Raw genomic sequence first — 13,247 nt, 5'->3', positions numbered from 1 at the left:
GATGTGAGAATCCCAGCTTAGCCATAATGCCCTTCAGATATGGCCATTCCAGTCTATCATATGCTTTCATCATATCTAATTTCAAAGCACAGGAACTGTTTGACTTTGATTTTGACTTTTTCATGAAATGCAAACATTCATAAGCACATATGATATTGTCTTTGATAAGTCTTCCAGGAACAAAAGCAGATTGCTCCTCAGAAATTATGTGAGGCAGCACTAACTTAAGTCTGTTGGCCACAACCTTAGAAGCAATTTTATATAGAACATTGCAGAGACTTATTGGACGAAGCTGTGATAACAGAGAGGGGCTGATTACCTTTGGTATTAAAACCAAAATTGTATCGTTGATTCCCTCCGGGGTTTCCTCTCCCCGTACAATACGAAGCACAATCCTCGTGACATCCTCACCACAGATATCCCAGTTGCGTTGATAGAAATGAGCAAGAAAACCATCAGGGCCCGATGCCTTTGTAGGGAACATCTGGAATAGCGCTGTTTTTACCTCCTGGGCAGTATACTCAGCGTTCAGACTTGCGTCAAAAACCTTTACTGGCAGTAAACTTTAGGGGAGCTATTTGAATTAGGCAATCTTACTCGTCAAGCTGGAAACCTCAGCGCAAGCAACATAATAAGCAGAAAGGCCCGGCCCACTGCACTGCCCTCCTTCCTCCGACAGGTGAAAGGAAAAAAGACTCAAACCGAAAGGTCGAGACCACGAGTGCGGCGGCGCTCCACCCACCTGTGCCCTAGTCCGGCCGCCGGCCAGACATGGAGGCGCGCGGTCCTATGCCGAAGAGGACGAAATTTACGGCGCCCCCCTCCGCCCACAACCAACAACCGCCGCCCGGAGCGGGCGAGGATGAAGAAAGCGCCGACCGCATCAGCAACCTCCCCGACGCCATCCTCGGCGAGATCGTCTCCCGCCTCCCCACCAACCAAGGCGCCCGCACCCAGATCCTCGCGCACCGGTGGCGCCACATCTGGAGCTCCGCGCCTCTTAGCATCACTGCGAGGGCCTCCCCGCCGATAACGAGGTACTCGCCGGCATCGTCTCGCGCACGGTTTCAACGCATCCGCCCCCCTGCCGCCGCTTCTGCGTCCCCTCGTGCTTCCTCGGCGACCGAGCCTCCACGGTGGACAAATGGCTCCGAACCCCCGCCCTGGACAACCTCCAGGAGCTGGAGTTCTGGTTCAAGCGGTACTATCGACCGCAGCCGCTGCAGCATCCGCCACCATCGTCCATGTTCCGCTTCTCGGCCACGCTCTGTGTTGCCACCATCGGAAACTGCAACCTTCCGGACAGCACCGTCCAAGGGCTTCACTTCCCCCTGCTTAAGCAGCTCGGACTTGAACTTGTCAGCATCTCGGAGTGCTCACTGCACAGCTTGATTGCCAGTTGCCCTGCTTTGGAGTGCTTGCTGATTAGCCATGGATTCGGCTTTCGCTGCCTCAGGATCAACTCCCTTACCCTTAGAAGCTTTGCTGTCAAGAACTATCGGAAAGGCAATGACCAGTTAAAGGAACTCATTGTCGAGAATGCACCTTGCCTTCAAAGGTTGCTGCATCTTGATTTTGACTATGGTCTGCATATATCGGTAGTGTCCGCGCCTAAACTGGAGAGCATAGGCTGCCTTTCGGATGGGTTTTACATTTCCAAAGAGGATGATCTCTCCAGACTCGTGTTTGGCTCCACGGTTATTCAGGTACTCGTGTTTGGCCATCCTACTTGTTGCCTTCATGAGGCTTCTCAGTTTTATCTCTGTCTGCAGGAAAAATAACACCATGTGCACTTGTCGTTGGCCTAATTTTGTCTATGATGCTTGATGAAGGGCTTGCGTGTCGATAGACTGACAAGGGTGGTGCACACAGTGAAGAATTTAGCTGTCAATATGAAGCTTCTTAGTTTGGATACAGTTATCGAGTTGATGCGATGCTTTCCATGCTTGGAGAAGATGTACATTGAGGTGAAAGTTCTTCATTTATAATTCTTTGCCTTCAAATGCTCATTTGATCTACTTGCTGAACCGAAGTGGTTGGTTTCCATTTGTCCATGTTCTTTTTCAGTCAGAGTCGAAGAAGGAAAAAAGTGTGCGCGGTCGCAGACACCGGAATCTTACCAAATGTCCTAACATCCGTCTAAAGACAATAGTATTTGAATGTTATGAGGGTATTAAGTCTGACATTGAATTTGCTTCATTCTTTGTACTGAACGCTACAGTGCTTGAGTTAATGACACTTCAGATCGGGGCCAGGGATTACAATGAAAAATTCTTGGCAGAACAACGTAGGAAGCTTCAGCTAGAAAACAAGGCTTCAAGAGGTGCTCGGTTTCATTTTACAACTGATAGATGTGCCCGTGGTGTTTGGGATGTGCATCATGTCCGTGACTTGGATTTAACTGATCCATTTGTATGAGTAAAGTGGCTCTTGTCCATTTTGGAATTGTTCTTCAATGTTAACCTATCTCAGTTATTATTCTGGCAAAACTTGATTGCTTTTGGTGTTTGCCATTGTTGTATGTTTATATTATCTGAAACCTCAAACATTTAAACTAGCTGTTTGTGTCTTATGATATAACATGTGGCAGCCTTGCAATTTATGAAGCACAGGGTAATCTGATTGTAATATTGAGGACTAACTAAGAATGGTAGGGTAGCTACAACTTATTTTGATTTCTGGTGAAACACCACCAACGTATGGGAAATCTGCCCGACCAGTGCTCATAATCTGGAGTAAAAGGATTTGAGTGCAGTTCCTTTTTATATAACATATGGCCGAATATTGTTATAATTCAAGTTTTGTGTGGTCATTTAAGTCAAAGTTGTGCTTCGAGTCTAATTTATCATGTTTTCTAATCGAAAGAGGAACATATGCATGCCCTGTGTTGTTTTGGCAAGGAAATCAATTGTCCATCAGTACTAGCGTGCTATACTTTTGCTTCTAAGAAATTTTCTTTAAATTTATTTGCTAATCTTAGCATTGACGGCCTTGTTCGGTTGGGCATCATGACTGAAAATTCATGATTGTGTGACCAGCATAGTGTTTTCATTTCGGAGTATTTTGGGACTTGACTAAATTTCAATCTTGTTTGGCAAATATTTGCCTACATCTTCTGCGCGGGGTACATCTATGTATTATGTATATCATCATTCTGCACTTCTGCACAAGCAAATGCTTGTTTACTGCCGAAATGAAAAGGAAGCTGCCTGAATCGTAGCACCATGCTTCGCTTTTGCACACTGCACACAACACAAAAGGCTTCATTACTATATTTTTTTCGAATACGCAGAGCTTGTGTGTTTCCCCATTAATAGGAGAGTGAAAAATTACAATGGTTGGTGCATCGTGCAGCACATACACGGCATGGGGTGTGCAAGATGGCCCGAGCAGAAAGAAAGGCGTTGCTCCTGAGCAGAAAAGTTATTTTTTTTGTGGCGCCGGCTTGTGTGTTTCCCCATTTCTAAATGCTTCTAAATAGCGTTGCACGACACATTTTTTTGTCTTTTTTGCACACATCACAAAAAAAGTTATTTTCCGCGAAACTTTATGCACGCACATAGAATATGAAGACGTACCAGTGCAACATTTTTCAGATTTTTTTAGCATTTAGAAATGTGTTTTTCAAAGTGGGTTCATATGTACCGGGTTCATCCATGCACTTCTTGTTGCTCAACCCCAACAATAGGAAAGATTACAGCTCCGGGAGATACTTAATCATTGTTGTGGCGCTGGCTTTGGCCCAAAAACACGCCTCATTGTGGATGTCGTGGACAAGACAAGAGAGGAAGGGTTGCTGCCCATCGAAGATGTGTCCGTCACGATGTCTCCAAATGGTCCAGGCAGGCCGTGAGCATGATATTGGAGGGGAGACCTCGACGATGCTCGGTAGGGGCAAGCGAGCAGGATGGCAGGAAGTCGCCCACCAGTCAAAGAAGCTCATCACCGGGCAAGCCAGCTTGGCCATGGATCGGCAAAGCACATCATGCCAGACCCGGCAAGAAGGTGATGCATATCCCCAGGAACCTGATCACATAGCACAAATCACTCTTCATGGGGCGAGCAAGACGGTCCGCCGTCCAACAACTGTCTTGAAAGGCGAGGAAGGTGAACACCTTGATGCGGAGAGGCACCCAAGTCTTCCAAGTGATGCGCTAGCAGGGCTTTGTGATCAAGCCTTGAAAGAGGGCAAGACAAACGATTTGGCAAAGTACGTACCGGAATTAGTCCAACGCCATCGAAGCACATCTGGCCCCTCGGTAAGCTGGAGCCTGGAGGGGGTGAAGATGCCGCCAAAGCGTCACACATTGCACCAAGGCGACATGTCCAAGAGCACCATGAATATCCTGCACCCAGGCATGATCGGTCAACCCTTGGCATATAGTGCGGTCCCCAAGCCTACGCTTAGGAACACGTGCATGGACTAGGGGTGCCATCAGATTTCCCATCAAGCCATGCATAAGTACAGAAGCGGCAAGAGTTGTCGTCCCTCGGCGACCATGGAAGCCGAAGCCCTGAAGATCCGGAGAGCCTTCGCATCAGCGAAAAGTAGGGGGTGGTGAACAGTAACATGGAAAAATAGTAAATTTTTTTCAAAAAGTACTGATTTTTTGTGTTAATGTTAGTGTTAGTGTCGCAAGTATGCTTAACAATTTTCATGCGAAGCGAAGCAACAGTGTTTAATCGGTGAAAAAAATTTAGGGCGACATCTGGGGGTAAAATTTGGTGTTCATTGTTTTTTTTGCACAGGCCAAAATATTTGATATTTTTTCTCAAAAATTTACAGGTAGCATTTAGATGTGACTCACAACACATAAATCCTTTATCTTGATCCTTTTTGGACATTCTAAAAATCATTTTTGGGCCCATATTGAATTTCCGCGTCACTACTCGTTTCACATAATATTTTCAGAAGCCCTCATTTTGGGCCCATATTTCCAACAATCAAGCCCAGCTCAAAGGAACAAAGCATCCGCAGCCTTTCGGTGAAGTTTTTCAAACGCAACCCCGATCCTTGAGGTAAAAGCACGGCAGACCCAAGAACTTATTGGGCGTGTGATGTTTTGGCCCACAAACTTGTAAAACCTCACTCCGCCATCCACAAACTTGCAGCCGACGTGCAAAAAAACCCAAAGCCAGTCCTGACACGACATCTAGCAGAGGCGGGGCTGAGGCGGGCGTCGCCCGTGTTTGCAGAAACCCCCCTAGGCTTAACAGTAATAAACCCGCACCCCACATCTCTCGTTCCCCATTCCAGCTGCAGCCAAAATCCCTAGTAATGAACTTTGGGCGTCGTCTCTATCGTGCCGCCCGTACTACTGTCAGCAAGAAGAGCCACGCAGCGACATCCTCGAGGCCAGTGGCAGCTTCCCGCAAGTGGCTGCTCCCCTCCGTCGGGCTGCAGAAGCAGAGTGCGCAGCCAGAGAGCGAGCAAGGGCAACGACAAGTTCCTAGGCCTGTTGTGCTTCTGCTGTTGGGCGATACAGAGGGAGAGACACTAGGGATTTGGCTGCCGCTGAAATGGGGAACGAGAGAGATGTGGGATGCGGGTTTATTATTGTTAAGCCCAAGGGGGTTTCTGCAAAAGCAGACAACGACCGCTTCGGCTCCGCCTCCGCCAGATGTCGTGTCAGGATTGGCTTTGGGTTATTTTGCAAATCAGCTGCAAGTTGGTGGGTGGCGGAGTAGGGTTTTGCAAATTTGTGGGCTGAAACATCACGCGCCTGACAAGTTCCTGGGCCTGCCGTGCTTTTACCTCCCGATCCTCCCCTGCTTCATTCCTCCGGACCCGCCCCGCTGCGGTGCGCATCTGAGATATGCGGCGGCGCGAGCCTCCTCCGCCACTGCCGGCGGCCGGCGGCCCTATGACCCGAAGAAGAAAGTTGGCGGAATCTGAACCGCCGGCCGAAGACACCATCAGCGACCTCCCCGACGCCGTCCTCGGCGAGATCATCTCGCTCCTCCCCACCAAGGACGGCGCCCGCACCCAGATCCTCGCGTCCCGGTGGCGCCACCTCTGGCGCTCCGCCCCTCTCAACCTCGACTGCCGCGGCCTCAACCACGGGGATGAGCTCGCTGGTGCCTTATCACGCATCATTTCTTCCCACCAAGGCCCCTGCCGCCGCCTCTGCATCCACGCCGACCTCCTTGACGCCCCATCCACTACCGTGGACTCCTTGCTCCGGTCCGACGCTCTGGGCAACCTCCAGGAGCTTGAGTTCTCATGCTTCGAGCGGCCGCCGCCGGCATCAATCTTCCGATTCTCGCCCACCCTCCGTGTTGTCACCATCGGATGTTCCAACCTCCCCGACAGCACCGTCCAAGGGATTCACTTTCCCCTGCTTCAGCAGCTCGGGCTTGAATTTGTCTGCATCTCCGAGTGCTCGCTGCATAGCCTGATTGCCAGCTGCCCCGCCCTGGAGTCCCTTCTGATTCACCGCAGTTTTGGCTTTGCCTGCATCCAAATTAACTCGCTTTCCCTTAAAAGCGTTGGTCTTGATAGTTATGCTGTTTGGGAAAATAACAAAGTCGCGTTACAGTTACAGGAACTCATCATCAACAATGCTCCTTGTCTTGAAAGGTTACTGCTTCTTCATCAGGAAACCGGTCTGCACATATCAGTAATTGCGGCACCTAAACTGGAGACCATAGGCTTCCTTTCTGATGGGTATTACGAGTGCAGTCAGGATCACCTCTACAGACTTGCGTTTGGATCCACAGTTATTCTGGTATACCATCGATCCGTCATGCTTCCAAATTGCTCAATGGCATTTCTGTATGTGCAAAAATCACATATCACCTTACTTGTGCGTGGTCTAATGTTGTCGTTCATGCTTGGTAAAGGGATTACATGTAGATAATCTGGAGATGGCGGTGTGCACGGTCAAGATTTTAGCTATCCAGATGAAAGCTCTTTGTTTGGATACGGTTATTGACTTGCTGACATGCTTTCCATGCTTGGAGAAGCTGTACATTAGGGTGATGATTCTTCATTCAAAGTTAAACTATTCATTTGATCTGTTTCTGTTTTCAAGTGGTTGATTTAGTTACTCTGTATGTTCTTTTTAGGCACGTACTTCAGAGTCAAGCAACTTGTGGCGTCGTAAACACCGGAATCTGATCAATTGTCTTGACATCCGTCTGAAGACGATAGTTCTGAAATCATATCGGGGCATCAAGTCTCAAGTTAACTTTGTTACGTTCTTTGTATTGAACGCGAGAATGCTAGAGTCCATGACACTTCAGGTTGAAACCAGTTATTACAATGAGGAGTTCTTGGTAGAACAACGTAGGAAACTTCAGCTGCAGGACAGAGTTTCAAGAGGTGCCCAGTTTCATTTTACAACTGGTATATGTATCCGCACTAACTGGGACATCAAGCATGTCCGTGATTTGGATGTAGTTGATCCATTTGTACGACGGTGCTGAAAAAACGTGGTTTGGTGGTCCATCGAGGACTTACTCTTGCCTATCTGCTTATCCCATCTTGTATTTTTGTCCTACCTTGATTAGCTTTGGTGCTTGTAGTTTCTCAAGTTTGTATTATCCTGGAACATTAGGACATCGATTTAGCTATCTATGCTGTTTGTTTGATATACCATGTGGCATGTCTAGATTTATGAAGCATATATCAATCTCTGCAATCTCACTGCAAGACTGAGGAATAATCAACGGTAGTAGATAGCTACAGCCATAGAAGATAATATCTGGAGGTGCTCATCTTGACTACCACTACAACAACACTAGGACTGCTTGATTGTTAATATTGTAGTTCAAGTTTGTCTGCCAAGTTTTCTCTACTGGGGACAAGGAACAGATGGAAACAAGGGAAAGTTCGTGTGTGCACATAGTAAATTTCCGTGTTTGTAATCTTTTTTAAGCTTTGTATTACTGTGCAACCTTGTGATTTACAAGTTACAATTGTCATTAGTTTTGTTATATACTATTGTACTTGTAATAATGGCAGAAAGTATGAAGCAAATAGTCATAATCAATGGTAGCCACAGGAAGGAAGATTGCTTGTTAAGATGCCTTTAATCTTGAACTGCGGCATCTCTCAAATGAATCCATGAACATCTTGCAGTGCCGTCTGTTGATGATAATCCAAGGGTAGGTGTTTTCTCTTGAATGACAATAAAGGGGGGGGGGGGGGGGGTCATATTAAGGATAGTAGTCGTGTTTTAAATTGGAGTGTTCAGATGGTCTTGTGCAATTTGTGCACAGGCATGTGCAATTAGACATTTTTTTGATGGAAAGGCAGGGTCGCTGATTTTCATTGCGATTAGAAGGAATAAATAGTTACAAATGTAAGATGAGAGGGGGGGGGGGGGGGGGGGGGGGGGGAGGATAGAGTGAGTAAGCTACAAATAACAGTCTGGTTCTAGAGGTCGCTCAACAAGTGCCACTGCCCGCTTATGTCCTGCGTGACCCAATCCTTCGCTTCCACTTGAATTTTCTGAAACAACGGTCTGGGGCTGCAATTGGAGACATTACCCGGTACGTTCTCCACCAGACAAGTATTCTCAAATTATTATTTTATGTGCGCTGTTTCATTACTCCGTAATCAAGTTACAGCCTCATATAGCTGTTGTCATTCATGTTTGTCGACCTAGTATCATTAATATTGTGCATGTTCTTTGCTTCAGTCATGGTACCATCGTACTCGTGATGTTATTATGTTTGCTTCAAAGTTGCAACATGGCATTTCTTGCCAAGTCAGCTGGCCTAGCAACTCCGGTATTGGGTTTAGGTCTTTTTTCTTTTTATTCGCGCTGTTCTTTGATCCATTCCTTGCTTTAACCACTGAATATTTGTTTTTTCGCGGAACTGTTATGTGAATGGTTGATCAGTCCTCAAGTAGCTCTGAAGTTACTGAACTGTATTGCCGTCTTTGATGTTTCCTTTCCCAGTTTGAGTTTTGCTCAACTTTATTGATTGTTCTGAAGATTCTGAAAACTGTTACTGGAAGAATATTGTACTCTCCAGATTGTTGCGGTCATTATTTGCTTTGAAGCGAGACATCAGAACTAATGCTTGTGGCTGAACTGGAAGTCTGCAACCTTTCTGAATGCCCATTGTCATCGGCAGCAAGACTTTTGCGATTCTGAAAACGTTTTCATCATTCTCTATTGTATATTTCGGGAATCTGGAACGTATGATGCGGATGCCATTGTGTGCCGGCCTGAATTTCTATTAGTACTGAAATCTGTGTCAAATACAGTAAGTAGGACCTAGCCTCCAAGATGTTACTACATGAGGTTAATTACGATTACAAATTTACAAACACAACTACACTCCAGGAGGTTGTACGTAGTTAAATAAATATGATTACGACTGGGGTGCTCAAATCAAACGGGGTAGAGCTCACCGGCGGCCGCCCTGGTCTGCTGCTGCACCACCAGCGTGGACAAGCGGGAGCCAAAGTCGGCGGAGGTGAGCAGGTCCCCGAGAACGCCGAGCTCCAGGTGCTCGCTCCAGTCCGATATGCCGGCCGTGAGCGGCGACTCGAGGCTGTCGGCTCGCCGGCCGACGACGAGCAGGTCGAAGGCGACGCTGGTGTTCCGGATGACGTCCACCATCTCGTGGGAGCCGCCGACGGTGTGCTGGGTGTACATGACCCGGTTGTCGTCCACCCAGCGGTCGACGAACTCCTGCGTGGCCTCGTCGTCCAGCTCGTCCTCCTCGGGGTCCAGCCGCTGCTGCCACTCTATGGGCAGCAGGAAGCGGAAGACGGTGAGGCCGATGGGCGCGTCCTCGGCCATGTAGGCCGCCAGCGCCATGGCCTCCCGGTCGTCCGGCCCGCCGAGGAAGTACATGGCGACGCGGTGTGGGAACAGGCCGTCGATGGGGTCGATGGAGGCGGTGCTGGCCACGCCGGAGAGGCTGCCGCGGTCGACGAGGATGGCGACGGAGCAGGGCGCGTAGTTGAGTATGTTGATGTTGGTGTCCTGGATGGCGCCGGCGTTGGGCGACGTGGGCTCCACGGAGCCGTCGATGGCGAGGCGCTTGTGGAAGGGCACGATGATGAGCATGGCGCGCTTGTCGAGCGCGACGGTGCACACGTCGTTGTGCATGGTGGCGTAGGGCGCGATGCACACGTACGGCAGCAGCGACGACGAGCCCTGCTGCCGCTGCTCCACGAAGAACTGGAAGGCGTTGACGACGCGATCCGACTCGGTGGCCTTGGACCCCGTCGGGACGCAGTGCCGGTCGCTGTGCTTGAAGGAGCGGAGCACGGAGCTGGTGAGCCCGGCGAGCGGCAGAAGGTGGAGGAGGTACACCGAGACGGGCGTCGTCGGCGTCGGGCTGGCCGCATCAAGCAGCGCCACCACCGGCGCCACGTCCACCTGCGAGTGCACGCACGCCAGCACCCGGAGCTCCTCGCCGACCTTCTTGCTCTCCACCGTGCGCCGCTGGTTCGCCACGTACTTCTCCTCCGGGTGGTACATGTACTTGACCGCCGCCCCTGTGGCGGCGCCGACCACCAGCACGTTCATCATGAAGGCCGCGTACGCCTCGTCGTCCAGCACCTTGGAGTCCATGAAGGCCGAGGCGTACACCACCTCCGTGATGCCCTTGAAGTTCATCATGAGGCCGACGGCCACGGACTCCCGGACCGGTATCTGGCAGTACAAGCACGGCACCATGCACGCCACAAACTTGGCGAGGATGCCGACGACCAAGAACACCTCCAGCAGGCCGCAGGTGGAGGCGTCCGTGATCATGTGGACGTTCATCCGCATCCCTCCCTGCGCGATGAGCAGCGGCGTCAGCACGCCGGCGACGAGCCGGTCCAGCCGCTCCGCCAGGGTCACACCCAGCGGGGCGCCGCCGGGGAGCATGAGCCCCAGCATGAACGGCCCGTACGTCGCGTGGAGGCCGAGGAGCTCGCCGGCGAAGCTGCACGTGATGGAGATGAGCAGCACGGCGACAAGGCGGGACTCGGAGAGGATGCCGCCCTCCGGCACGTCCCTGATCAGCCGCAGGATCACCGGCCGCGCCACCAGCCCCATGAGCGCGATGAAGATGGTGAACGAGAGCGAGGAGGCGAAGCCAATCCGCTGCAGCTTCTCCTCGGGGCTTGCCTGGAGGAGGTAGGACGTGACGCCGGCGATGGCGAAGGTGTTGGCGAAGTCTCCGATGAGGGCGGCGGACATGGCGAGGCGGCCGAGCTTGGAGGAGAGAAGGTGGAGGTCATCCAGCGTGCAGCAGACGACGATGAAGGCCGAGAGCGACCACCAGGAGTTAAGGTTGGTGAGGAGGAAGGTGTCGGTCCATTGCTTGGGGATGCGATCGCTGAGCGCGAGGGCCGTGACGTACATGGCGAGGTGCGGGGCGGCGGTGCCAAGGACGGCGATGGCGATGGCCTTCTTCCCGGACTTGACGATCATGCCGAGGTCCGTCTTGACGCCGATGGTGAAGATGTGGAGCGTGAAGGCGTAGCCGCCGACCGTGTTGATCTGCACCCAGCCCCTGGGCGTGGCGAAGATCTCGCCGACGTGCGGGAGGTAGTGGCCCAGGAACGACGGCCCCAGCAGCGCGCCGGCCTATACATAGCATGGAGATCCATCTGTGCAATTAGTAATTAACCGATCAATCAACCAGAGGCTAGCTCGATGAATCGCGGACAACAATGGCCAGGGAGCGCACGTACGAGGATCTGGGAGATGACCAGCGGGATGCCGACACGGCGGAACACGGCGTACATGGCCTGGGAGAGGATGAAGATGATGCAGATGTGGTAGAGGAGGAGGGGGAAGTAGAACTTGAGGGGGTCGTCGCCGGCGAAGACGCCGGAGGAGGTGGGCCGGGAATTGGGCTCCAAGCAGTAGAGGCTTCTGTTGACAGCGACCTCCCCCGCCAGCGACATCGGTGGCCGGCGCTCGTGGAGCAGAGGGCGAAGGAAGCAAGGCAAGTGCGGAATGGGGAATTTTCTTCCATGGCGTTCGATGCTTGCATGCAAGATGGGGGCGAGGCCAAGGCGCGGGATGGTGTGGAGTGGAAGTGGTTTGCCGGGAAACGTGGAGCACCACCGGTCGCTCAGTTTATCGGGGTCGTGCTCTCTTAATAACCACGCAAAAAGGCAAAGTGTCCTTCCACATCCGAGTTTATAGGGATGAACAATAACTCGAAAAACATTTTAAAAATATTAAAAAAATATAATTACTTTTTGTGGCAAACTTTGACAAATATTCTAAGAGCTTGAGAAATTTCAGCACGAAATCACTGGAAGTCGTGGCAAAATAAAATTAGTGCTCCAAAATGCTTTCGGAGGTAGCATTTTCAGAGTATTGATTTCCTTTTTGCCACGACTTTCACAAATGTGATTTCATGATAAAACTTTGCAAACTGTTAGAACATTTGTCAAAGTTTGCCATATATTCTTTTCAGATTTTTTTTTGGACATTTTTCATATTATTTTTTGAATTTATTGTTCATCCAAGCTCATTTGAGCTCGGGTGCAAAAACGCCTATGTTTTTTTTCATAGTTAGACTTTGTAAACTTTGGCTAGGCTTGTGGAAAGAAAATATGGATATTTACAACAAAGAAATAAATTCCATGAGGGCTCCTCATGAAAACTCATGAAATATATTTGTATACTGCATCCATTCGATAATGTAGTGCATATAATTTTTTTTTAAATCATACTAAGGGAGTCCTGCATTAGGGAGTCTCCGGACAGCCGGACTATATCCTTTGGCCGGACTGTTGGACTATGAAGATACAAGATTGAAGACTTCGTCCCGTGTCCGGATAGGACTCTCCTTGGCGTGGAAGGCAAACTAGGCAATACGGATATGAAGATCTCCTCCCTTGTAACCAACTCTGTGTAACCCTAGCCCCCTCCGGTATCTATATAAACTGGAGGGTTTAGTCCGTAGGACAACATACAATCATATCATAGGCTAGCTTTTAGGGTTTAGCCTCTACGATCTCGTGGTAGATCAACTCTTGTAATACTCATATCATCAAGAACAATCAAACAGGACGCAGGGTATTACCTCCATCAAGAGGGCCCAAACCTGGATAAACATCGTGTCCCCTGCTTCCTGTTACCATCCGCCTTAGACGCACAGTTCGGGACCCCCTACCCGAGATCCGCCAGTTTTGACATCGACATTGGTGCTTTCATTGAGAGTTCCACTGCCGTCAACATAAGGGGGGATGGCTCGTCTCGTTGTCAAGGACAACATCACTTCTGGGGGAGCCCTGACTATAGGCTAAACTCTCCGACTAGGCGGCTTTG

The 13,247-nt window shown here is 50.1% G+C and overlaps 3 protein-coding genes across 4 annotated transcripts; 2 read left to right on the top strand and 1 right to left on the bottom strand.

Annotated features, from left to right (window-relative positions):
- Positions 1 to 649: 649 nt before the first annotated feature.
- Positions 650 to 2,508, top strand: LOC125555690 (putative FBD-associated F-box protein At5g56820). Its single transcript, XM_048718557.2, is given in 4 exon segments — positions 650 to 1,006; positions 1,009 to 1,706; positions 1,833 to 1,967; positions 2,068 to 2,508. Coding segments are annotated over 4 exon segments (1,419 nt in total). The 5' UTR covers positions 650 to 771; the 3' UTR covers positions 2,419 to 2,508.
- Positions 2,509 to 5,714: 3,206 nt separating this feature from the next.
- Positions 5,715 to 7,595, top strand: LOC125507973 (F-box/FBD/LRR-repeat protein At3g26920). Its single transcript, XM_048672519.2, has 3 exons — positions 5,715 to 6,728; positions 6,844 to 6,978; positions 7,069 to 7,595. The coding sequence occupies exons 1-3, from the start codon at positions 5,817 to 5,819 to the stop codon at positions 7,426 to 7,428; spliced, it is 1,407 nt and encodes a 468-aa protein (XP_048528476.1). The 5' UTR covers positions 5,715 to 5,816; the 3' UTR covers positions 7,429 to 7,595.
- Positions 7,596 to 9,105: 1,510 nt separating this feature from the next.
- Positions 9,106 to 12,054, bottom strand: LOC125507972 (cation/H(+) antiporter 15). 2 transcript variants are annotated; one of them, XM_048672517.2, is made up of 2 exons: positions 11,654 to 12,053; positions 9,106 to 11,546 (listed from the first exon to the last, which is right to left on the bottom strand). In XM_048672517.2, the coding sequence occupies exons 1-2, from the start codon at positions 11,867 to 11,869 to the stop codon at positions 9,348 to 9,350; spliced, it is 2,415 nt and encodes an 804-aa protein (XP_048528474.2). In that variant the 5' UTR covers positions 11,870 to 12,053; the 3' UTR covers positions 9,106 to 9,347. The 2 variants fall into 2 exon arrangements, with proteins under 2 accessions (XP_048528474.2, XP_048528475.2); XM_048672518.2 differs by having other exon boundaries at positions 9,110 to 11,569; positions 11,654 to 12,054.
- Positions 12,055 to 13,247: the final 1,193 nt, after the last annotated feature.

This window comes from Triticum urartu, chromosome 5A (assembly GCF_056163025.1).
Source record: "Triticum urartu cultivar PI428250 chromosome 5A, HENAU_Tu73, whole genome shotgun sequence".
NCBI lineage: Eukaryota > Viridiplantae > Streptophyta > Magnoliopsida > Poales > Poaceae > Triticum > Triticum urartu.
The sequence above is the reverse complement of the archived record's forward strand: the minus strand, read 5'-3'. Positions and strand labels throughout refer to the sequence as shown.